This window comes from Rattus norvegicus, chromosome 5 (assembly GCF_036323735.1).
Source record: "Rattus norvegicus strain BN/NHsdMcwi chromosome 5, GRCr8, whole genome shotgun sequence".
In the NCBI taxonomy this organism is placed as follows: Eukaryota; Metazoa; Chordata; class Mammalia; order Rodentia; family Muridae; genus Rattus; species Rattus norvegicus.
In genome coordinates this window covers 76,282,810-76,308,159 of record NC_086023.1, presented here as the reverse complement: position 1 = coordinate 76,308,159, position 25,350 = coordinate 76,282,810, and the positions used below count along the sequence as shown (strand labels likewise).

At 43.6% G+C, this 25,350-nt stretch overlaps 2 protein-coding genes across 3 annotated transcripts in view; one reads left to right on the top strand and one right to left on the bottom strand.

The window, feature by feature from the left end:
• Positions 1–19: 19 nt before the first annotated feature.
• Positions 20–7,106, bottom strand: Abitram (actin binding transcription modulator). The gene is made up of 6 exons (NM_001399504.1): positions 6,774–7,106; positions 5,766–5,817; positions 5,154–5,283; positions 3,688–3,764; positions 3,498–3,567; positions 20–3,412 (listed from the first exon to the last, which is right to left on the bottom strand). The coding sequence occupies exons 1-6, from the start codon at positions 6,886–6,888 to the stop codon at positions 3,275–3,277; spliced, it is 582 nt and encodes a 193-aa protein (NP_001386433.1). The 5' UTR covers positions 6,889–7,106; the 3' UTR covers positions 20–3,274.
• Positions 7,107–7,174: 68 nt separating this feature from the next.
• Elp1 (elongator acetyltransferase complex subunit 1) overlaps positions 7,175–25,350 on the top strand; it is a 52,441-nt gene continuing 34,265 nt past the window's right edge. Inside the window, exons 1-12 of one of the 2 annotated variants that reach the window (NM_080899.2) lie at positions 7,175–7,335; positions 9,585–9,747; positions 10,913–11,065; positions 13,049–13,130; positions 14,175–14,255; positions 16,998–17,083; positions 18,729–18,825; positions 19,091–19,181; positions 20,076–20,199; positions 20,903–20,996; positions 22,781–23,011; positions 24,069–24,233. In NM_080899.2, coding sequence (NP_543175.2) covers positions 9,598–9,747; positions 10,913–11,065; positions 13,049–13,130; positions 14,175–14,255; positions 16,998–17,083; positions 18,729–18,825; positions 19,091–19,181; positions 20,076–20,199; positions 20,903–20,996; positions 22,781–23,011; positions 24,069–24,233 — 1,354 coding nt within the window. In that variant the 5' untranslated portion in view covers positions 7,175–7,335; positions 9,585–9,597. The remainder of the gene's footprint in view (positions 7,336–9,584; positions 9,748–10,912; positions 11,066–13,048; positions 13,131–14,174; positions 14,256–16,997; positions 17,084–18,728; positions 18,826–19,090; positions 19,182–20,075; positions 20,200–20,902; positions 20,997–22,780; positions 23,012–24,068; positions 24,234–25,350) is intronic. The other variant, XM_039109191.2, reaches the window with a different exon arrangement.

Genomic DNA, 25,350 nt, shown 5'->3' with positions numbered 1-25,350 from the left:
GTAAAACTTCAAAATATTTCTCAAGAGCTTTGTATTTTTTAATCAGAAAGTATTCCTTATTCGCCATTTGTTAGGGTGGCAAGAGAGAAACAGCGAGGCTGGGGAAATGGCTCAGTCAGTAGAATGCTCATCTCCTGCTGTAGACTGAAGGAAAATGCCCCTGTGGTCTAAAGTATTCAAATACTTGGTCCCCGGTTTGTGGCACTGTTTGGGGATGTTAGGAACTTTTAGGATACAGAGTTGCTGGAAGAGGCATGTCGCTGGGGGCAGGCTTTGTGGTTATAGCCCTGGTCCACTTCACTGTGTGCTTCCAGTAGGTTCTGATGTGGCCTTTCAGCTTCTTGTGCCTGCTGCCATGAGCATCTAGCCCACGAGATTATAAGCCAAAATAAATTTTTGAATTGCTTTTGGTCATGGTGTTTTATCCCAGCAATAGATAGGCAACTAATACAGAAGCTGGTATCAAGTAAGGGTGTTGCTGTGAAAAAAATGTGACCATTAAAAAAAGGAGGGGAGGCTGGAAAGGGGAGCTGGAAAGCTAAGCGGTTAAGAATACTACACTTCCAGAGGTCCTGAGTTCAATTCCCAGCAACTACATGATGGCTCACAGCCATCTTTAATGGGATCTGATATCCTCTTCTGGTGTGTCTGAAAATATCGACAGTGCACTCGCATACATTAAATAAATCTTTTTAAAAAAGTGTGACCATGTTGGTTTTTTTGTTTCTGTAAGAATGTGGAACTCTGGGACTTTGGATCAGAAAAATGATTGAATGCTGAAAGCACTGTGAACAGTACTGGCTGTTTTGAGCCTGTAAGACTGTAGTGTTGTGAGTAATACAGACAGTAGAGGCCATTTATGTGACCCTTTGACAAAGAATCTGGCTGCTTTCTATCCAAAGCTGAATTTAAAAGTAATGGACCCATTTCTCTGGCATTAGCTATTTCTAGACAGTATAATGATCAATGAAAACAAACATGTTGTGGGGAAATAACAAATGTACAGCTCAGAAAAGAGCACAGGAAAGCTTAATGTTGACTTAATAATGACCTCGGAGGCATGCATTGGGAAAGGCTGCTTTTACTAGAGATTAGTGCTATAAGAAGTCCCCTGGTTGGCTTGTGTGATGGCTCAGCAGTTAAGAGCACTGTCTGCTCTTCCAGAGGTCCTGAGTTCAATTCCCAGCAACCACATGGTGACTCATGATTATCTGATGCCCTCTTCTAGCACGGAGGTGTACATGCAGATAGAATACTTATACATTAAAAAACAAAACAACAGCTCCCCCTGGTGGTGCAGATGAGGAAGAGAAGGCCTGCTAACCAGCTCAGCTACCACCAGGCCCAGGCCTAGGGCTCTGAACTGACCCACTCCAAAATCTCCTCCATCTGTGAAAGGGCCAGTCCTGTCCATCCAGAGCTTCAGGATTTCAATGACACAGGGCAACAACAGAGTAACTGGGAGAAGTCCCAATGAGGATGCAATATTGATGGTGTCACAGAAACCAGAGATCCTGAACCAGAGCAACCATTTACTGCAGTGAACATTTGCAAGTGAGGATGTATAGACAGGTATAGACTGTGGGACACACTCTGATATACTACTTTCTAAGCTTTGGTGTGTGTGTGTGTGTGTGTGTGTGTGTGTCTTTTATTGAGGTTGCCAAGTGTGGAGGGCTGATATGAGGGGTCAGGGAGATAAGGGACTGGGGTGATGATGTGAAACTCAGAGTTAAAAAAGAAGTCTCCTGCTCCACACTGGGACAATGGAAGTTAGTCAAGGCAAGAATCCTTTCAGATAAACCCCCGCTCTATGAGGGACAGCACCAGAACCTGGCTGTTTGCTTGCAGAAAGCAACACAAGAGCTACTGTGGATGTGATCAAAGGCACTGAAAGCTGACAGTCTAATTTTCAAACATTTTCCACATGGTACTAGCTTTGTAGGCATAAAAGATGCAAGAATGAAAAGTCTGGATTCTTCTGGCTTCAGAAAGTCACTGATGCTGGGAACCATGTGGCAGATTTGGGGTTTCTTCAAGAGGCCATGGGAAGCCACTGTCAAGCTGTGAAGGTAAAGCTTGGGTTATGGCACAAACCCCAAGACACTGGGATACAAAGCTGGATGTCTGCCCGGGATGAGCTGCAGAGTGGAGCCATCCAGAGAATGATCTGTTACAGGCTCAGTGCTGCTGGGTCAGAGTCGTCTCAGAAACTAAACCCTTACACAGTGGGGATAGAGCAGCAGGGTTTGGCGTTCACCATGCTGGTTTTGGCCTTTGGTCCAATATTTCCTTACAATGCCATCATCCCTTCCTTTTGGAATGGGAATCTATGTTCTGTGCCATCGTATGTTGGAAGTATGTAATTGGCTTTTTGATTTACAGGGGAGACAAAGGCTTGCATTGAGTCTCAGAAGAGAATCTGGAGCAGCACTGAGAGTGTTAACGACTGTGGGAACTTTTGATATTGGACTAACTACGTTTTGTATGAGCTGACTATGGGCCTACAGGCATCATGGGAAGAATGTTGTAGATTGAATGAAAAATGATGCCCATAGACTTAGGTATTTGAGCACTTGGTCCCCAGTTGGTGGTACTGTTTGGGGAGCTTATGGAACTTTTAGGACGCAAAGTCTTGCTGAGGGATTGTAGCACCAGGGGCATTTTATAACTACATTCTCCGTCCAGTTCACTCTGCTCTTGGTGTGTGGTAGAGATGTGACCTCTTAGCTTCCTGCTCTGGCTACTGTGCCTTCCCACTATTGTGGTCATCTAGTCCTCTGGACTATAAGCTTTTAGTTTGGTATTTTATGACAGCAACTGAACAGTAACTAATACACCTTGAAAGCACGAAGCCCAGAGTTTGGGTTTCCAGGCCCATATAAAGCTGGTATGGTGGTGTGTACTTGTAATACCAGCCCTGTAAGATGGGAGGCAGAGGACACGAGGAGGCAGAGGACGCGAGCTATCTGGCAAACTTCCAAAGCCCTTAACAAAGGTAAAAGAGCCCTTGAAGTTGTTTTCTGACACATACGCAAGTGAATACCCACAAGTGCACTTCCCAGCACACAAAGCAAGTACCTGGACAAAGCAGATCTGAGAGCCTGAATACAAATGGGACCAACGCTTGTGATGTTGAGACAAATGAGGGAAATTAGGTGAAGGCTTAGGCTCCTTCCACGGCTGGCGGCTGTGAGGGACGCTTCATACACACTGGCTGTCTTCAGGGCACCGATAGTAGGGTGACAATCCTGTGCTGCCCCTATTGCAGGGCTCAGGACGTGACTGTGGTGGCATCAGTGCGTTTTACCAGGACCTCTTCATACTGCTGCTGTGTCAGTAACCCTTCTGTTATGCTTTTACTTTCCTCAAATTTGGGTAACACAACTGCAATGTAGCCTTCGGTGGACGGCTGGGGAAGGAAACACAACTCAGTAACACCCCATGGTTTCTAAGACGTTGTGGACAGGGCTGCACTTTCCCCAACTCCCCTTTACCTTTTCCTGAAGAAGAGATGGCTGATGAAGAATGTTTTCATTCACTTCCATTAATCGACCTCTAATACAGCTATTAAAAAAAAAAGAATTTTTAGAAAACAACTTTTTGCCAGTAATTTTTCCTTCAGTGAACACAGGCATTTGAGGTTAAGGTACTAAGCCTCTACAGGATGGCTCAAACACTGCTTACCTAGATATGGTATATTCTTCTCCATCAGAGCAGTAAATCTTACACAGAGGTGCAAGCTCTGTTAGAAACTGTGCCCCCTGGGTAATGAGAAGAAAAAAAAAAAAGGTGTATTTACATTTTCCTCTAATAGGTAGCTCTCACTCCTAAACAGATCTAGTCTTGGAGTTTGTGTTATAGCAAAATGACAAGTATATAAACCCATTCACGTACTTCAACATAATAACCTACTATGTGCTAAGTACCATCTTATAATAATGGCTAGTTTAGTTACACACTACTATGTGTGTGTGTGTGTGTATGTGTTTTAATCACAAATGAGAAATCTACATATGGCCAGGTATAAAGATTTCAATTTATAGGATAATTCATTGCAAGCAATATTATAAAATTCATTACGCGTGTCAGCAATATCCTGCAAAGTTGCTTTCATGAAGATCTTTTGCTGAGTGGGTGCTTTTGCTTTAATCTCTGTGCTCAGAAAACAAACTCAGGGGAATCTCTGAGTTTGAAGCTAGCCTGGTCTACACATCTAAGTCCAGGCTAGCCAGGGCAACAGTGAAACCCTGTCTCAAAAATGATGACAACAACAAACTAAAAATAATGAAAAGAGCCCTATCTTTTATATTAGAAATTAATAGGTAAAGGAACTTTACATGGTTTACTGCTAGGATTTTTCTAACTAAAAAATAAAACCGGTGGGCTGGGGAGATAGCTCAGAAGGTAAGACTATTTCCTGCTCTTAGGAAGGACCCAGGTTCAGTTCTCAGTACCCACACGGTAGCTGACAGTTACCTGTAACTAGCTCTAGGGCATTTGACAAGTTCCCCTTACCTCTGCAGGCTCCCGCACACACGTGTCACAGACACATACATAAAAATGTTTTAAAAAAGTTTAAATAAACCCAACTCCTTTCACTATTAGTACCACATTTTAACACAGTTCCTGACAGTATGTATGGTCATTGTTTCAGATACTCTGGGAGATGGGTACACCTAGGGTAGTATGACAAATATCTCTAAACAGGGAATGAGTATGCTTTATGCACTGCTTTCTTTTTAAGAATTTTTCCTACAGTGAACATGGGCAGCTGAAGCCAAGATTCTTTCTTTTGTTTTTGAGAGTTTTACATGTAACCTGGTACTCACTGTATAGCCCTATATCGCCTCACCCTTGCAATTATGCTACCTTAACCACCCAAGAGGTGGGATTGCAGGCCAAGGCCAAGGCCCATCTTCCATCTCATCCCTTGAGGATAAGAAGAATGGAGGGAAGAACCTACTGATAGACACTATACATCTTGATACACTTGTGTGTGGGGGTGTGGGGTGGAAGTGTATAGCATGTTTTTACTGAAAACCTACATTGAACTGCTAGAAAAAGTCTTATGGCTGACTGGATCCATCATAGTATGAATATAGAAAATCTCAGTAGAAAAGAAAAAAAATCACAGGATTACAGAAACATACCCGTTTAAATTTCCCAGATACTTTGTTCTGAAGTCTGCTACAATTGTTACTGATCTGATAGGAAATACTTTTAATAGTTTTGCCACTTTGAAGAACGGGATGAGATCCTGCCAGTGTGATGACGCATATTCTACAAGGAGAAAAACAGTCAATCCTATGTTGTGGCATGGCGGCCAGAAACCTCCTCCTGTAACAGTATTCCTGCTGAGGGTGACTATCCAACCTGACCGTTGTTCAGTCCAGTTATCTCTGCTGTGATTGGAACATAATACAGAAAAGGAGAGAATAGAGTTGAATCTCCTTCCCAGGAAAGGGAGCAGTACAAGTCTTTAGTAAGCTAGGGTAGCAGAGAAGCATGGCAAGACTGTGGACACAGAACATGACAAATGCCTCCACAAGGAGCCATTCTATAGGTCCAGCAGTACAGTGGTTGGTACAGGTTGGCTAAGCAGTACATGACCCAACAAGACATGTTCTTCCCACCACACTCCTATAATATCATTTCAACACTGTAGAAGACAATTTCATGAATGCTCAAAACCAACCCAAGACCATACCAGACTAACTACCAGAAGGACAGTGTTGATAATTTCTAATTCCTGGTTTGCTTACCGGTTGGAGTGCTGGAGTATACAGTGGTCCTCACAGGGTTTTCCTTTAACATCTAGAGGAATAAATGAGTTGCTGGTTGTTGAATTAGTGTTTACTATTACCATGTGATTACCATAGTTCATTATGAAGCTGATCACAGTGGTCAAAGTAAATAAAGGCTATTAAGTAGTTTAAATGGCTTAATCCAGATAGAATCCTTTATTCAATGTTAAGGCAGGTAAGATTATTAACTTCTCCATCTTCTCACTTTAAGATGAGACCTATTATTTCCATTAGAGAAACACTATTATAAGAATCACGTTGCTTACATTGTGGTGTTGTTTTGTGGGGCTGTCTTGATGTTATAAAAAAATCACATTTTTGGAAAATTCAGTCCTAAAGAGAACTAGGAAGGTTGCTTATCCTAAACGCCGTGTGTGGGCATACCAGTTTCCCTGAATTAAAAAGGCTAAGGTAGAGGCTAGAGGAGGGTCCCCAAAAGTGGTATTGGTATTTTCTGGGCACAAAGAACACCAGCGAAACCTACTTCAAAACGTCCAGTGGACAATATGCACGGCTTCTTCTTTTTTTTTTTTGGTTCTTTTTTTTCAGAGCTGGGGACCGAACCCAGGGCCTTGCGCTTCCTAGGCAAGCGCTCTACCACTGAGCTAAATCCCCAACCCCCACGGCTTCTTCTTAACATTAGATGTTCCTTAACATCTCTTAATGTTCTCTCCACGCCTAAGGTTTCTTCCCGACTGGGCGTAGGATTGATCCTTCCAAGCACACAAACACTTGGCAGTGTGTGGAAGCCCAGATATACTAACGCTGAGTTCCTTAGTTTAGTTCACGTCCTTTCCTGCCAACAACCCGCATATGGCACTGCACTTCCCACGTCGGAAATAGAACCTGTAATCCTGAGACTAGGAAACTCAAGGAAGAGCACAGGTGGCTTACATCGCGTGGCAGAAGTACCTGCGGCATCCACCCTGTGCGGTAGAGCAGAGCTCACCACCATTCCGCACTTACCCGCTTTATACCAGCGAGTGAAGTATCGATCTACAAGGGAGGGTGCTGGGGGTTCGGTAGACATGACTACCTCTGGCGCCACCACCCCGGCTTCGGGGCAGGGGAGCTCTTCCATCCCGCTGGTCCAGGAGAGTACTTCCGGCGCGTGGTAACGTTGTGCACGCGCGCGCCCGCGACTCCCCGGCCCGCAGCCGACCTCCTTCCCAACCCCAGTCACTTGCGCTGCTGGGCCAAAGTCCAACTGTTGGGCAAATACAACTGGGCGTCAAAGGGCTGAGGGACAACAGACAGCAAAGTCCTTCTGTCTCTACCAGGCTAGGACCTCGGATCTACAGAGGCGGTGCATCTGGCCACACCCACCTGGTGACGTCAAGTTAGTGCGTCTCGTGGGTGACACCACGTCTGCGCCGCCTTTCTTGTGCTACCTGGCGGGTTTCGCTCATCGGTGGTTCGTGTCTCTTGTTTCCCGTGTGCTTTGGCGTTTCCCTTCCAAACCCAGTGTACCGTGAGGGTTCGGAGCCGCGCACTGAGGCGAGGGCGCAGTTCCGCTAGGGCGTTGTAGGTGAGCATTCGTCCGTTCCAGTCTGAGCTGCTTTGTGCGGCCTGGTCTTGCGGGCCAGTTCTGCCCTGCTGCAGGGAAGATGCACGCGCCTCTGTCTGCGCGCGCGGGCGGGGCAGCGTGGACAGCCTCTCTCTTCGAATTTCGGATGTTTTGTGTATACTTTTGCTCCGGATCCAACCTGGGGCGCTGCGGGACACAGCTGCGGGGGATGAGGGTCCTGTTCCCCAATTGCTGGTTTCCTTGCAGAATATAGATAAAACCTCTACCAGCTAATTGGTTAGTTCGTTGTGAAGGTGATAGGTAATAGAGGCCTTTGTGCTGTGCTGCGGATCCTTTCTCGCATTTGGGTCATTTCTGTGGAACAGTGTATCTCTTGCTTTCCTAACTGGTTTGCCTAACCCGGGATTTCTGTGATGGCAGTGATTGTGTAGTCTTTTGTTTCTAGGGCCTAACATTTGGCAAGTTTTGATGTAAGTCACATAACGGATCTTAGGTATTGTGTAAAGGATTCGTTTGTATGTTGAGAACCATGATATATAACCAGCGAATACCTCTATGTGTAAGTGAAAGAAAAAGAGGCGTAGGCAAATTTTAGCTTGTGGAAACAGAGATGACAATGAGTCCCAAGCCAGGATAGGCTGTTATTTGATAAGAGATCAGCAGGTTCTCTGTTTTTCAGGTTGCATTTCATGTGCATGTAAGGGTCAGCTTATGATAATATCAGGAGATAGTGAGTGATAGTGAGTTTAATGTTCAGTTTGGACTTGTTCAGTTACAAGGTATATAGGTTTATCTAATCTTCCCTTTAGTGAGCTATCTAAGCCTGAAGGTAGGGGACCACGGGGAGAAAATGGAGCAGTGGTCAGAATTTTAGGACATGATCAAAGTTGTATGAAAGGACTTTTTGGCACATGTGTGGATGGAGAAAAGTTGAATTCATGGAACCCAGGGAGGTGCAGTAGGAGGTGCCAAAGGAAGGCTATTAGCAGATTATGATCCTACAATCATTTGGAAAATACTCTTTTCCTAACTTGAAAGCACTGAGAAAAATACAGGGCTATGTAACTCCAAAAAGTTAAATGAGTGAGGAGTGTTGGAATGACAATTTAGAGAAGTCAGTGTTCATGCTAAAAGAATTGTGGCATTAGAGAGACTAATGAGCTTGCCTTTTATCATGTGCATGAAGTGGCTTCGGAGGCCAGAAGAGGGCATGGGACTCCCTGGAGCTGGAGTTATAGATGTTTGTTAGCTGCTGTGTAGGTGTTGAGAACTGAACTCAGGGCCTCTGGAAGAGCAGCCAGCACTCATAATAAACCTCTGAGCCATCTTTCCAGACCTGACCCGAGCTATTCTTTTAAAAACTCAGATTGCTTTGCTGTGCTTTATCAGTCAGGGTCCAGTCAGAAAAGTAGAGGCCACACAGTATTTCAGCAGGGTTTATTATGAAGAATTATTTAAACTGCTCTAGGAGGAAGGAAAGGAAAAAGTGAAAAGCAAGTAATTTAGAAGGTAAGCTGAAGGAAGCAGTTCCCACGGGAAGGGAGCAACACTAGGGCAGATGTCGGCATCATCAGGCCCTAACACCTCATAGAAAGGCCCTGTAACACTGGGACTCAGACTCTAGAGTGATGCCCAGAAACTCAGGATGAGGCCTGGGGCTGGACTTCTGTGTCTGAGGATGCAGCGTGCCTGATTAATGCTCCTGCCTCTGGGATGGCAATGATGAGGCTAGCCCTGGCAGTACCAGAGTCTGGGACCTGGGGTCCCTGTAAAGGTAAAGGCAGATTGCTGGGATGGTAGTCACAGACAGAGAATCAGAAGAAGGGACTCCTCTGAATTTGCTATTACCGTCTATCATTTCTACCCTGATTCTATGGATGCAAGGTAGCACAGATTTTAATGAATAGTCTCCCAAGTTCATGGAGAGGGATGTGGATCATGGTGATTGGATCCTGGCAACCTTGGATCCTAGCATATGCTATGGTTATCATTTGATTATGTCTCCAGATTTAACATGTTGTAAATTAATCTCCAGATTAGTCCTGTGTAAAGCTAGAAGCTTTGGAAAGTGAGAGTGTGGCCGTGTATATGCTGGTATGTTCACATTGAGTTTTACCCTTATTCTAATAACCACTTCTTCCTGAGTCATGCTCAATGTGAGGATGGCCGTTTAGCTCTGTTACAGTAGTCCTTTCTCTTTTAGGAGTTAATGTTTCGTTGAGGGAAGTTTTTATTTTTTTACCCCTCAGAAATTGTTTCATCATGAGAAATCTGAAGTTGCATCAGACCCTGGAATTTAGGGACATTCAGGCACCAGGGAAACCTCAGTGTTTCTGTCTGCGAGCTGAACAGGGGACAGTTCTGATTGGCTCAGAACGTGGACTGACAGAAGTAGATCCTGTGAAAAAAGAAGTAAGTCACTGATGAAGTTGCCAGCTCCTGCCTTGTTCGTGCACTTGTTTTCTTCCAAACGTCCTCCTTTAGATCCAAAGTAATTCACATATTCCTGACTAAATTGTTCTCTTTGCTTTGTGTAGATGGCTTGCTAGATAGAACTTAACAATATAGCCAATTTTGACTCTGCTAATTGTGTAATCTAAGTTGGCAAAGCTTTGACCATATATTTTATATGAGTACCTCACATTTCATCCTGTCTGCTGTGAATTTGTATTGTATTAGTGATCAATTACGAATCTACATGAATATTGCCATAGAGCTTTTATGTTTTATTCATTTTGTGGAGCTGTGGTTTGAAATCCCCTTCCTGAGACTTGTAGAGTCTTTCAAGCATGTTTGGGCTTCAAACCCAAACTGGCTAAAATCCCAGTCCTTAGTGCTAGAACTGACCATGGATATTGCTGAAAATTGTAAGATGTTCCCTTGATTATTTTTTGCTATTCATGCTTTTTATTTAGGAGATAGTTTGTCTTTGCACACACTGTAGAAATATAAAGCAACATCATTTAGGGGCTAGACGTGTGTTCAAAGGTAAAACCCCTGAATTTGATTTCCCATTAGAAACAAATGTGAATAAAGGGCACATGCAGTAGCTGTATTTTTATAAGATATTTTTAAACAGGACATACTTGGGTTTGTTTTATTGTTTTTGTTTTGTTTTGTTGTCTTCGTTTTTTGCAACAGGGATTTGTTAGGTATTCTTGTGAGAAGACAATAGAGTTGTAATATTTCTAGAATGAAAGTTTGGGTTTTAATCTAGGGAAAATACTCAGAAAGATTATATGTTAGGAAAGAATCATTAAGGTCTGAAGAGATGGTTTGACGGTTAAGAGTACTGGCTACTCTTAAAGAGAACCCCAGTTCAGTTCCCGCACCCATACCACAGCTTACAACCATCTACAACTCCAGCTTTAGGAAATCCTACACTCTCAACAGGCCTCCAAGGGGACTAGGTACACGCATGGTCCACATACATACATGCAGGCAAGATAACCATACACAAAATAAAAATAAATCATATATAAAAAGAATAACTAGGAATTATTATTTACTTCTTGAACTCCGATGGCTCTTGAATGTAAACACTGATTTGCTTGTGTGTATGTATGTTTTGTGAAAGGTGAAGACTGAAATTTCTTTGGTGGCAGAAGGTTTTCTTCCAGAGGATGGAAGTGGCTGCATTGTGGGTATTCAGGACTTGCTGGATCAAGAATCTGTGTGTGTGGCCACTGCCTCTGGGGACGTCATAGTCTGCAATGTCAGCACACAGCAGGTGGGTGTAAGGCCTGGTCAGGAGGAAGTACCAAGTTCCCTTGGCAGAGCCACATGTTTGTATTGAGGTCTGATTTATAGCCATGGCATTAAAATATTTGCAAGTTAAATGGTTTTGGTGATATTTCAGGAGTTAAAAAACAGTTTAGTCTACTGCATCCATTAATCAGACAGAACGATTGGGACATTACATTTTAAATTAGAACTTAAACATTCAATAAAAAGTAATCACTTTTGTGTTGTGCTACCTTTTCTGAATTCTTTAATTGGGTTGATATATATATATATATATATATATCAATGTATAATATTAATTCTGATTGGATAATTTTAGAGTAATACAAGCACTACCGTAATACACTGTTAGATACTGGAAGCATACTCTAAGACTTGAGGGGAGTTACGCTGTAGCCTATTGCTTCTTTACTCTAGAATAAGACTGATTTTTCTGGATTTCCAACCTCTCTCTCTCTCTCTCTCTCTCTCTCTCTCTGATTATGTGTGTAATGTGAGTGTGGGGGTGGCAGTGCCATGGTAGGTGTGGAGGGCAAAGGACAAGCTGGTGGGAGTCAGTCCTTTCCTTGTATCGTGCAGGTTCTGGGGCTGGAACTCAGGTCTTCAGGCTTGTGCAGCAGGCTTTATGCACTGAGCTTTTATTCTTACCTTCCTAATTATGTAATTTCTTGATCCTTTTTTTTTAAAGATTTATTTACTTTATTTATATGAGTACACTGTAGCTATCTTTAGATGTATCAGAAGAGGGCATCAGATCTCATTACAGATGGTTGTGAGCCACCATGTGGTTGCTGGGAATTGAACTCAGGACCTCTGGAAGAGCAGTCAGTGCTCTTAACTGCTGAGCCATCTCTCCAGCCCTTTTGATCCTTTTTAAATACTTCTTCGAAGCTGTGCATGGTGTCTCATGCCACAGTCCTAGCACTTAGAAAGCTGAGGCAGGTGGATTGCCATTATTTCAAGGCTAGCTTTGGTACATAGTTCCAGGAAAACGCAAAAGAGCAGAAACAAAACAAAAGCGTCTGTTTCTCCAGTAAGTCTGATGTCTTTAGCACCAGTTGTGTCACAGGAATTGCAGTGTTACTAAAAGTGGGATAATAAATGCAGCTTGTAAATGTAGAGGCTTAGATTATGGCAAGCCCTTCTCTTTGTCTTTCTAGTGCAAACTTTTATTTACTCCTTACTGTGGTCTTGTTAGGGGGCCTGTCGTTTAGAAACGCTTGAGGCTCAGATAGCTTAGGTAGCCCTGTCATGATCAGAGTCCCAGGCGGAGCTTGCCATCCCAGTCTGTGGTATCCTCACTCCTCAGCATCTCTTTGAACATGCTAGTGAACTTTACTCCTCCTTCACGCTGAGAATTGTCTACATTTGTCACGGATAAGTTAACTACTATTGATCATACTTAAGTTAGAATTTTCCTTCCAAATTGTTTCCTGATTCCTGAGCCAGGCCCAGTCTATTTTATCTCCTTTGAGATCACTCTTTTTTGTGGCTTCTCACTGTCACAAGGCAGAATCCATGTCCTTGCTGCCTGATAAGACCGGTCGATGTTCTCAAATTCCCTTTGACCTTTGTCCTTCATGCCTGGGTTTGTGTGTTCCTTAGGACCTAGTTGCAGTTAAGCCTTGACGCCTCCATGCTGCTTCATTGATGGTTCTCTCTCCTGGTCCTGCTGAGCTTTGAGGCCGTCACAAAACTCCCCTGGACTCCCCAAACCTCTGCTTGCTCTAAGATGCACTTTATTTCACAGGGACCTTAATAGTAACTAAGCCTTCCATAGAGTCATTGTTTTATGTCCTGCTTACTATGCTTAATTGTGTGTCTAGTGTCTCAGCAATTGTTCCTGAAGGCACGTCTGGTGGATCTTCCACCTTTGTGTGTTTACATTTTGATAGTTTGGTGGAGTCCATAGTAAACCGTTATTGAGAAATTGGTATTCTAAACATCTCTTGATTTTTCTCTGACGCAGCTGGAATGTGTTGGGAATGTGGCCAGTGGTATCTCTGTCATGAGCTGGAGTCCTGATCAAGAACTGCTGCTGCTTGCCACAGGTAAGCTTTTCCCTAGTGCCTAACTGACTTTGTAACACTTGCTCCTAATGTCAAATGGACTTCAGAGTTTCTCAAGTCTTGAAACAGTGACAGCTGATTGTAATGTTAAGGTGATTATTCTTTTTTTTTTTTTTTTTTTTGGTTCTTTTTTTCGGAGCTGGGGACCGAACCTAGGGCCTTGCGCTTCCTAGGCAAGCGCTCTACCACTGAGCTGAATCCCCAACCCAAGGTGATTATTCTTAACACTGCCTCTCTCTGTTAGCAAACTGAGTTGTTTGTGTAGCTTTGTGCTCTTTGGGGGTGAGGAGTGGGGTTAGAGAGCTGAGGAATCTGCTGAGTTCAGCAGTCAGTGTGAGCACTGCTTACCTTAACCTACTCTAAAAGTAGGAGTTGCTGAGAGACAGAGAGACACAGAGAGAAAGTGTGAGTGTGTTGCAGTTGAGTTTTAAGCTCTTAAGCCACACTCATGGGCCTATTTCCATCCTGTGAGACACCTTCCCAGAATCTTTCTAGGCCCTGCATGAGCCTCTTGACTTTCCTTGCTCTCAGACTCATTCACTAATTAGGGAGCTCTGTAGTAGCTCCAGGGCCATGGGTGTGGATGTGCAACAGTCGGTGCGCTGTGCAGCTTCAGGGATCCAGCTCGGTCGTCAGGCTTGGGGGCAAGTCAAGCTGTTTTGCCTGTCCAGTAAATACCTTCCTCACAGCTTGTCTCTATGCCTGGTTTTCTTTTCTGGCGAGATGCTTTATTCCAGATGAATTCAGTTTATGTTTATAGAAACGTCTTAGAAAACTAGCAGTTTTTAAAGTAGTAGAGGAGGCCCCGGGGACTTGTATGTGAATTTATGCAGTCGGTAGCTAGGAGTAAGCACCTGTGACTGGCCTCCTCAGAGCTTGTGGTTCAGAACACTTTGTATGCACGCATCTGCCTACCTGTTCTTCCTGGAATTCCTCATTCTGACTCAGTAGCTTCTGGTTCCTTAGACACTTGGAATGACTAATTTGTTACATGAACAAAAAGATTTTTTCATTTGTTCCCCTAAGCTCAACAGACCCTGATTATGATGACAAGAGACTATGAAGTAATCACAGAGCAGCAGATCCACCAGGATGATTTTGGAGAAGGTAAGCATTGCTCTGAAATACTCTGTGACCTGAAGTTCCTCAGTTTTTCTCATTTTCTTATTCATAACCCTCGTCATCATAAGCCCAAAGAACTTCAGTCCATCCCAGTTCGTAACAGGCATATCACTATTCTCCCTTTGGGTCTGACAGGCAGCTTTTTTGTGTCCTGGGGAGCAGAAACCTATACATGAAGTCTCCTAGATATCGCTTAACCCTGAGGAACAATTCATACTAGAGTTGGAGGAGAAGAGTCACTCAGGCTAGAATAAGGGGAGCATGCTTGGAGTACAGTTCAGTGGACCACAAGAAAGGAGTGGGGGCAGGTAGAAGGCAGCGTTTCTTTCCTACCAGCTAGATCAGAATCTTCCCGTGGCTTTCAGAGCGCCTTCTTGCTGAGGTCTGGCCACCATCATTTGACCATTGAGGCTGTGAGTGTACTGATGGGGAAGAGAATGGAGATACTTGTTGACTTGTAAGGAGCTCTGGTCACTGGGAGATCATGAGCAGCTGGCCCAATTGAAGAGGTACTGTTAGGGGCAGGTTCTGAACTGTTGCTAGGCCCTGCCTTCATCCCTTCTCACTCTGCTAACTTGGGGACAGCATTTGGATGCTTCAGAGCCAGGTGTGCTGGCCACACCTTTAATTTCTGCACTAGAGAGGCAGAGGCAGGTGAAACTATTGAGTTTGAGGCCATATTGGTCTACATGGTGAGTTCCAGGACAGCCGGCCAGGGCTATTATATAGATCTTGTCACAAACAAAAACAAAAACAAAACAAAACCAAACCCAAAAAAAAAAAATCTTAGAATTGCCCTCTGACTAAATCTTTGGAAACGTACCAAGGGGTGCTATGCATGGTAGGAACGTGATTGATTATGTTGTTTGTTTTTTCTCTAAGGCACATGTCACAGATTTAATGAGTTAATTTGTGAGTCATGTATAAGAGAACAGCAGGAGTCACTGAAGATTGGAGGTTTCTAGAGCCTGACTTGAGCTGGGTCAAGGTTGGAAGTAGAGGACTCGTCCAAGCCAGTTGTTCCTTACAGACACCCTGGCTCATTCAGGGACCTGGGCATAAGGCAGCATGCCAGGTGCCAGGGCAGGAGTGCAGGATTAAATGGTTTTGATGCAGTCAAATGCTGTGGATATTTTGTTTGTTTATGTCTAGTAAGGCTGCTCTTAGTGACGTGTGTGTGTATGTGTGTTTGTGTGTGTGTGTGTGTGTATGTGTAGAAAGATTACAGACAGGGCATGAGGTTTATAGGTTCCTGTAGGTGAATGTGGACCTAGAAGAGGGAATGAATTCAGGAAGAGTCTGTTGCCCATTTAAGCATGTGAGTACACTTTTTACAGTTAGCTGAGAAACTTGGAATTTACATTTGTGGTTTTCCTCTTATCCATGTGTAACATGAGAAATGCCAGCCTAAAGTTTGAAATATAAACTGGCTTTGGCTATGTGGTAGAAGAAGAAAAGAGTTTACTGTGACTCCACCCAGAAGTTCAGGTGATAAGAGAAAAAGGTACCAGTAACAGAAGGAAGATGGGGTGCTGGTCTGCCGATGATGAGCTCTTCCATGGATGTGACTCCTGACTGTCAGGGTTTGTCATGTGGAGTACGTACATGCAGGGCATGGGAGTCAGTTGTGTACAGAGAATCTTTGCTATCATGAGAACAAGTGACCTTGTTCACCGAGCAGATATAGATAGTGCTCCAAGAGTCTAGGGTTCAGAGTAAGGTCACTCACAGTGTTTAAATTAGAAAAGTGACCTCTGATCCTGACTTTTTCCTAAATTTTTTTTTTAAACCTTGCAGTAAATTAAGGAAAGAAAATCTAAGTTTGTGCTTTCAGTTTGGGAGCGTAGACAAGCTACAGTTTGCAGATCCTTGCTGTGAGCCCGTCACTCACTGTCTGATCTCACTGGGAGACTTTCATTGTTTAACTCTGGTCCTCTACTTCTTGGGGACCTGTCAGAGAAGCTCACAGCTGAGCACAGCAATAGTCAGCAGTCTTCATGTGTGGTGGCAGGGTGTCCTTTGAGGGCCTATCGCATTTAGACATGCTCATGCAAGCAAACCAGAAGTGGCTGTGCTGAGCCATAATTCATTGAATTGTAGGTGGTCTGCTTCAGAGTTAGTGGAGAGGGAAGTCCTAGTCCTGGATGGTGTCCGGCCCATCTTTCTGTTGCCTCTTGTGGACGAATGCTACATCTTACTTCTAGGAGCAGAAAGTCTGTGCTGGTTCTGCATCTTTGCCACTGTATTTTGTATAAGAGAAGTAGTTTCGTTTAGGGCAAACAGCCTAGAGCATAGGAAGCCTGTGTTCTGATTTTAGGCACTGTCACTGTGGAGTTTCAGATAAGTCTACACGAGGAACTACATTTGATGAAATAAAGCTCCTTTCAGCACCAGCAGAAAGCTTAGATGGTTGATTTAAAGTTAAAAATTAGAGTTTCATTCCAGGCTATTGGCTTGAGATATGTGCTTTGTGATTCTTGGACACATTTTTTTAACTTCTTCATATTTGGTCAGATTTCTGACTTGTGTCACGCTTTCCAAGGTGAGGGCATTTCCTCTCCTGCTGGACTCACTGCTGTAGGTCATTTGGAGGCTCAGCTTGTAACCTGATGGCTGATGCTCAACTTCCTGAGTTGCTAGTGACTGTCTTCATGAAGAATGAATGAAACTGCTTTGATTTCAGTTCCTTTGCTTATTATATGTCTTCTTGTTCTTGCAAAACCATAGGCAAGTTTATCACCGTTGGATGGGGCAGTAAGGACACGCAGTTCCACGGCTCAGAAGGCAGGCCAATAACCTTTCCGGTGCAAATGGTAAGGCGGGAGGATAGGTGTTCAGTTCTGCCATGTGCTGGAGCACTGCCTGGCCTGTGAGAGACCAGTGGTATCAGTATGTCTTCTGCTGTAATAAAGCGGTAGCTGCTAGGTGCCCTACGGAAATGAGTCACCCACAAGAGATAGTTTTCTTTTCTTCTTATGGACTGCACCCAGTCTCATTTACTGTCCAATAGACTACAGTAACTTTGGCTCATTACTTTCGTTTTTCCTAAAGGCCTGGTCTTGACTTAAAAGTTTATAGTTTTCAGAAATGGGTAGAAGTCCATTGCTTACTCAGAAGCAATACTTATAGGAATGATCTGGTATTAGGCTGTGTTGTTTTGATGCCCTGCTGGTACCTTGCTGGGCTCCGTAAAGTTGTTTCATGCTTTCTTGCTTTCTTGGATGAGCTCTCTCACTAATTAAAACATGTTTGTTAAGAATTTGCATATGCTGCAGTCTGTGTGAGACAGTCTGCAAGATGAGAATCCCACAATAGACTAAAGCACAGATACCGCCAAAGTCCAACGTTGTGAACCAGTGAGTTTTATTGGGTTACTTAAAAGACTGGGTAAGGGGTTACTTAGAGGAGCAGAAATGACTCAGAGACAGCTGCATTACCAAGGCCCACCCCAGTATGCGTGACAGCTCACAAAAGCTGGGAAACCAGGAATATACTGGCTAGCCTGCAGGTAGCTCAACAGGTTGGAGAGTGTCCAATCCTAGTGACTCTGTGTAAACCTCTTCCAGGCAGCCCAGCTGGTTTCTGCTTTTCCCAAGCAGCTGGTCTGATTCAGAATCTTCTTTGTAGCTTGGCTTGTTTGGAACAAGAGACTTTCAGCTTTTACTGCTTATACCACCAGAGAGTGGGGCCTAGTGAATCTGGTAATTTTCAGGGACTTCCTGAAGCTATTTTGAGTTTTTATCTTCCTGCTGAAGGAGCTTCCCTGCAAGAGGAAATGTTTCATCTTGGAGGAAACAGTTGCACAACAACCTTTCACTAGGGGGAGTATGTATTGTATATCAAAGGGCAGTGTCTTAGTAAGATACAATATAGTCTAGCTAGCTTAATCTGTGGCAGGGTAGAGCTAGCAGTGTTTTGAAATGGAGCCACCACTGGAATGTGAAGTGTGCTTTGGTGCTCACCTTTCTCCCACCCATAGGCTTGACTGCTTCTGGACTCTGGATTGAGATGCAGGTGGCACTGGAGACCGTTCTTCAGCTAGCACTGCAGAGGGCAGAACTGCGTTATCTGTGCTGCTGTAGCTACTGCTGCTGGCCCTTCTCTACCCACTTTCCCTCGTTTCTCCACTCTGTCCTGTCATGTAGTAGGACTCTGTATATTTAGACAGACGCTTGTTTCCTTGCCATTGATCCCTAACCTGTTCCTTGGCTTCTTGTGTTTAATAAGTGTATTTGTAGCATTGCTAATGCCCAAAGAAGAAAGGCTGTGTTTATTTTATTTTTAAGTTATTCTTGATTTCTAGGACTAAGAGCTCTTATAGAAGGGTTCCTGGAGAGTATCTGATACTGGTTTTTCTATATAGCTTCAAAATCCTATAAAAGATGAGTATTTGGTGGCCAAGGCTTGTTTGACTTGGGAGCATTGATTCCCCAGTAATACTACTATTTCTCTCTTTAGCATGAGTCTGCCTTGTCCTGGGATGACCACAGACCACAAATTACCTGGCGTGGGGATGGGCAATTTTTTGCTGTGAGTGTTGTTTGCTCACAAACAGGTATGGAAATAAATTGCACTAAAAATTTTACCTAAATTAAAATCTAGAGAAGTTTTTTCCTTTTGCCTTGAGTAGAGTATTAATTACAGAGTGGGGAAAGATGTGCTGCTTTAGATGTTAATGGCTTAGGAATTAGAAGAAAGCTTTGAGGCTGTCTGATTAAGCCTCACCTACTAAATACAGATTTGACCCGTCAGAAAGTAGTGTGTGAGAGTCACCATAGTATTTTAAGTGCTTGTGTCTGTTTACTCTACTTCCTTTGCAGGGGCTCGGAAAATCCGAGTATGGAACCGAGAGTTTGCCTTGCAGTCAACCAGTGAGTCTGTGCCAGGGCTGGGGCCCTCCCTGGCTTGGAAGTGAGTGAACAGATGAGCCTCGGATTCTTCCTGCTTTCCCTTCCATCCCTTCTTCCTGAATTCAGCTGCATACTGGATTCTTCATAGATTCCCTTGTTCCAAGACCTGACACCGGTTGCATCTCTAGTTCCTTAAAGGTTATGGTTATACATATGGCTGTCGTGGGAAACAAAAAGAGATGTGTCTGTTGGGAGTCCTAGTGTTTGACACTCTGTGGGAGAAAGGGATTTTTGTGAGACAGGGTTAAAGGCCTTTCTTTTGGACAGATTCCCACAGCAGGTAGTCTGCTACTAAGAAACCTGGGCTGCCTTCTGCATCTGCCTTCTCTCTGTTTCCTTGATGCACTGCTTTGTGAGACCACAGCTTGCCTGTCATTTAGCTGCATGTAGATACAGATAGATTAAATGGCTCCTGTCGCAGCAGTAACTGCCATATACAAAGCCAGTAGCCTCTAGGTTGCAGACATCTTGCTTGCCACCAGTATTAGAGTGGGGCTGAGTTCGATTTAAGAGGATGGAAAGAAATGGGAATGAGACAAGTGGACTAAAGATGATTTCAGGAGGGAAATGTTAACATCTCTTCCCAAGCATGGAACATTTGTGAAGTTATATAACTGAAAAAGAAAAGAATTACTGAGGATATTGTGCTTGAAATGTAGGAAAATGTAGTTTGTTTGTTTTTAATACTTCAATTGAACTTCCTTGGAACCAACATCACAAACAAATGTATACACACAACAAACACCACACACACACACACACGCACACACACACACACACACACACACACACCCCACATACCTGTTACTGGTAAAAAAGATTTCAATTTTTTTCTTCTGGGTTGGGCCTGCAGGGTGAACATGGTTGACTCTTCTAACTCAGGTTTTGCTTTAAGACCCTCAGGCAGTCTGATTGCATCTACTCAGGATAAACCCAACCAGCAAGACGTTGTGTTTTTTGAGAAAAATGGACTTCTTCATGGGTATTTTACACTTCCTTTCTTGAAAGATGAAGTTAAGGTAGGTGTGGGAATTCTTTGCCATCCAATTAGAGCGCTCTCCTTAGCTGCAGAGGGTTGTGTCTGACAGAGGTTAGCAACAGAAGCTACCTACCGTGTGGAAAGGATGGCTTCTGACTCTCAGAGCAGAGTGCTAAGGAAAGTCATAGACAGGGAATAGAAGAGCTGTCCTTGCTGTTTGCTTTGATGACTAGCTTTCCTGGTGTTCAATAGTTAAATATTAAAAGAGCAGCCTATATACCAACTTATACACATTCCTGGGCAGAGTCACAGGAAATGTGTACAATTTTATAAAATCATGTAGGATAATCTTTCTTGTGTAAAATTTTAAGAGATTTTTTTTTTATGGAACCATGTTCTTTATTTATATTGTACCTTAATTAGTATTATGTATTAAATATATTTACATAGTAAGATATAGTGTATTTTACATAATAACACATTACTATACCTAATAGTCAAATTTCTTGATTTTTCTAAAAATGTTATTTTGCTTTGTCTTACATTTGTATATAAATGTTTAAGCATAATGCATATTTTAAGTCCTTTTTAAAGTACCAGTTTTGTAGATTGGTTTAGGAGCTAGACATTAGTGTCTTGGGCTGACCAGCTCCAGTGTTGTAGGGTGATTTGGCTTATGGGTGCACTCCAGAGTCTGCAGTAGACAAACAACTGAAGGCCAGCATGACTTTTGTCCCTCCCAGGTAAATGACTTGCTGTGGAATGCAGATTCCTCGGTGCTTGCTGTGTGGCTAGAAGACCTCCCGAAGGAAGGCAGTTCCACTCTGAAAAGCTATGGTATGACAGCTGCTGAGCTTTGGCTCATGCTTTGTGCATTCTTTGTGGAAGTAGAAGCTTGTGCGGTTTCCCTCCTCCTTCCTCAGGCCTTCAGTGATGTCAGTGTAGCTGAAGTAGGTGGATGCTGATGGGGACGGGTAGGTTTGGATCTGTGAGGGTTTCACCCATGAGTTGTTCAGAGTTCTCTGGCGAGCAGAGCCAGTAGGATATAGACACAGGATGGGGAGAAGAAGTTGTGGCTGGCTCTGTGTTAAGGAATGGGTTCATGAGCATGTCAGGGTGGCACATTGGCAATTTCTGTGGCAGGCTGTAAGTTCAGGTGGGATTTTTGTGTTGTGGTACTGAGACAATTCTTTCTCTCCTGGGAACCCTGGCTTTGCTTTTAAAGCTTTCATCCATCCTGGATAATCATTTTATTTAAAGGCTCTCTGAGCAGCATCTAGCAGAGCAGAGACAAGGGACTCACAGCTTTTATGATGTGTGGGCATGCAACTTTAAGTATGCATTTAGGATTACGTCTGTCTTTTCTTTCTTGTTACTTCCAATGCTAGGTAACTAGGTAATTAGCCTTACAGTGCAAGCTCTCTGTCACTAAGCCATTCATTCATTCATTTTAATAGTTTTTAACCCAGGCTAAACCTTTAATAAAAATAATGAAACAGGCTTCATCTCAGAATTGGATTCATTGTTTTGGGATAGAGAATATGTATATTATCTGTTTATTTTTGGTTGTGTTCAGGATTTAATCAGGGCCTTATAAAAATTACTGAACCAAACATGCCCAAACTTTCCAGTGGTTTTAATATGCAGCCACTCAAAGGCCAGTGATTCACATATAGAAAACATTAACACTGACAGACACAGATAACAAAAGTACACATCCTCACAGTGTCTGCCTTCCTTTGCATGAACCTGCGGTCCAACCTGCTAGCCCATGGCCACACAGACATAATGTAATGGTGTCATTAGAGGGCCAGGCATTATTTCCTGTGATCATAATAGGTTAAGCATTAGTGGGGAAGTTAAATTCTTTCATGGAGCTAAAATCCCAATTTATGTGTGTTTTCTATTGATAAAGGCCAGCTTGGGCACAGTTGGTCATTTTAATGCATATTGGGATGATTGAGGGTGTGTGTATTAATTTTCAGGCAGCTAATGTTGGTTAGTACTGGATAGCCATGGACATAATTGTATGCAAAGCATCCACAAGAAAACAGGCATCCTACACCCTGCTTACCACAGAGTCGCTGATCTAGAACCTGGCTGCATTGCCTGGGTGCAGTCATATGCCACAGAAGGACTTTGTCCACAGTAGACCACATGTTAGGCCCTGGTCTCGATGGACTGTATCCCCAGGGGCATTGTAGCTGATTTAGTCTGTGTGAGGATCCTTTGTAATGCTCACACTAGGTGATGCCTATGGATGTCACATTTCTCAGGCTGTATTCCTTTGTGTCATGCATAGCTGTGCACTTCGTCTGGTTATCTTCTGCCCAACTTTGCATGGAGGAAACATGCTGAAATACTGTCTTAGCTTTCATAAGCACAGAATTGAAGGTAGAGACGAAAATAAATGTGCTTCTGACATTGATGTGGGACAGTTCGTCTCATAGGAAAGTTACATCTTTTGACATCGATTATTATATAATTATTATTTTAGAGACCAAAAAGGAAGAAAAATTCCTGGACAAAGTACAGAATTACCCCTGTCCCCCTTTTTGTCAATGGTCTGCAGCTTGGTGTCCTGTCTCTGATGCCTTCCCTTCCTTTGCCTCCACACGCAGTCCAGCTCTGGACCGTGGGGAACTATCACTGGTATCTCAAGCAAAGCCTGCCCTTCAGCACCACGGGGAAGAACCAGATCGTGTCTCTGCTGTGGGACCCAGTGACGCCGGGCCGACTGCATGTTCTCTGTCAGGGCTGGCGGTATCTATGCTGTGACTGGCACTGGACCACTGATCGGAGCTCTGGAAATAGTGCCGATGACTTGGCAAATGTGGCTGTCATTGATGGAAGTAAGTTGCTGCAGAGTGTGTCTGTGAAGGCAGATATGCTGGCTTAACCAGAACAGTGAAGAAATCTTCATTTTGGTTTGGTTTGTTTGATGTCTTTGATGATTGGGAGTGTCATTGTATAGAATATATACTATACTGAAAACCCTAGTTCCACCCCACCCCAACTCCCTGTTGAACAGTATTTATAGCCTTATACATTAATTTGTCTGGCCTTCGAACATGAAGACTGATAATTTTCTCCCTTTGCAGAGAACAGTGGAGCATAATATAGCAGTGGGGGCTGTGAGGCTTGTATTGATTGTACATTCCACAGTGTGTGTTTAAGCACTATAAAGTGCCTCTTTTTCAGGATGCTTAGTCAAATCCAAGACAGTTACCTGCTGTGGGGAAGATTGGTGTTTAGTTAGGTGTAGGATCAGTGGTGGAGAGCTGTTTTGCAGAATGTTACATCCGTAGGCAGTTTGCTGAAAGCAGATAGATGCTCTTGGCTCTCAGTGTTCTGTGTAGTGCTTTTAATACTGATTTCTATAATCATGTTCTGTACAGAGAACTTAGTCATACCTTAATTATGAGTTTATATATAGAAAAGTGCTTTTTTTAATGTGTGTGTTGGGGGTCTTTTTTAGATGGAGTTTTGGAATATATCCTGGTAGTCCCTGTGTAGATCAGTCTCCTTCCTCATGGCATCCCTCCAGCCTCAGCCTCCTAATTGCAGCCCTTATGTTTTTGGAGGTTTTGGCTATTCTAGTTTATGTCTCTCTTCCTTACAGACCTTCCTTAAAGCTGGAACTCTGACCTCTTGGTCTTTTTGCCCTGATCCCCGGCACCTGACGGGGATCAAGTGCACTGGACGTGTAGGGGCCATGTTAGCCACGTGCACACGGAGCCCCTCATGTCTGCACTGTTTTTAAGTTTATTAATGAGGAAGTGCCAGAAGTTATTTTGTTGAGCTACTGCAGGTGTCTAACACAGTTATCATTTAGGTGCTTACAGATGCTTACTGCCTGCTGTACACACTGAACACCTGCATTGGCTAATCCTCCTTCTCGTTGTGCAGACAAGGTGTTGGTAACAGTCTTCCAGCGGACTGTGACCCCACCTCCCATGTGTACCTACCGGCTGCTGATCCCACATCCAGTGAATCAAGTCATGTTCTCTGCTCACCTTGGAAATGACCTTGCTGTCCTTGACGCCAGTAACCAGATTTCTGTCTACAAGTGTGGTAAGTGGAAACATGGGAACAAGGAGCTCAGTCAGTCCCTGTTCCCGAACAGAAGCAAGTTACAATGTGGTGTCACCTCAGAGCCAGTGTTTCTCAAGTTCTAAAGTCTAATTGGTTTTGTTGTCATGGTATTTAACTGGCCTGTGCCTTGGTGATTCTGAAGAGTCTGTTACTGGAGGTAGCATAGCATCCTCCTGTCCTCAGACTTCCTGCTTCCTCCTTACTTTGCACACAGTTTCACACAGTCTTAGTGTTCTGGGCCTTTTTCTGCATGTACATGTGGCCACAAATGTGAAGTGCCTTTATTCCCGAGTCCTGAAAAATTTGACATTTAGTGTTATTTATGAAAGTCTGTGGCTGTATCCTGACAGTTGTAACTTTGTTTCAAATACCTGTTCCTGTTTCAGTGAGAAGAAGCCTCCATAGCTGCTAAGAGAGTAACAGCTAATTCATTCACAGTAGCGCTCCAACTTTCTCATCTGCCCTTCTAAACAGACAGCCTGGTTTTCATAGGAATTCTCTGGACAGACCACCGGCTCCTCCGATTTCACTTCCACATTATACAGTGCTGTTGTAGTCCTCGATGTGTACAACCGGTCTTTAATCAGTAATGCTCACATTTCACCATTGAGCCCCGTGGTCTGTCATCTGGCTGTGCTGTGCAGTAAGGTTAGGTATTGAGTAACATAGGAAGGCTGTGAGGAGGACAGTGGACTGTTGGGGACAAGGAAGGCTTCTCTGTGTTTGAGCAGAGTCCTGCTGAGAATCCAAGAGAGAAACAGTACATGTGGGTAAGAGCATTTCAAGCAGCCAAAAGCAGCCATAGTGATGTTGTTTCTTTCTGTGCTTAGAAAACAGCCAGATGATCGATGACCGTAGGAAGACAAATGAGAGAGAGAGAGGGTTTGGTGGGGCATAGGAATGACAGAGAGTAGCTCTTTCAGGGCCTTGAAGGCCTTTGTTCTGAATGAGCTAGTTGTCATTAAAGAGTTAGAATAGGGTACAGTGTTCTGGCTATTTTAGAGGATTATATTGCCTGTTGGATCAGGGAACTAGATTAACAGTGAAAAAGAGTGTTGTCTCCCCTGAACCCCCCCCCCCCCCCCAGACACAGTTT

Coding starts and splice junctions, on each gene's coding strand:
- Abitram (NM_001399504.1), bottom strand. CDS start 6,888: ATGGAAGAGCTCCCCTGCCCCGAAGCCGGGGTGGTGGCGCCAGAGGTA. Junction 3,765..5,153: donor TATCTGGGAAATTTAAACGG/GTATGTTTCTGT, acceptor CTCATTACCCAG/GGGGCACAGTTTCTAACAGA. Junction 3,568..3,687: donor GAAGAATATACCATATCTAG/GTAAGCAGTGTT, acceptor TTTTTTTAATAG/CTGTATTAGAGGTCGATTAA.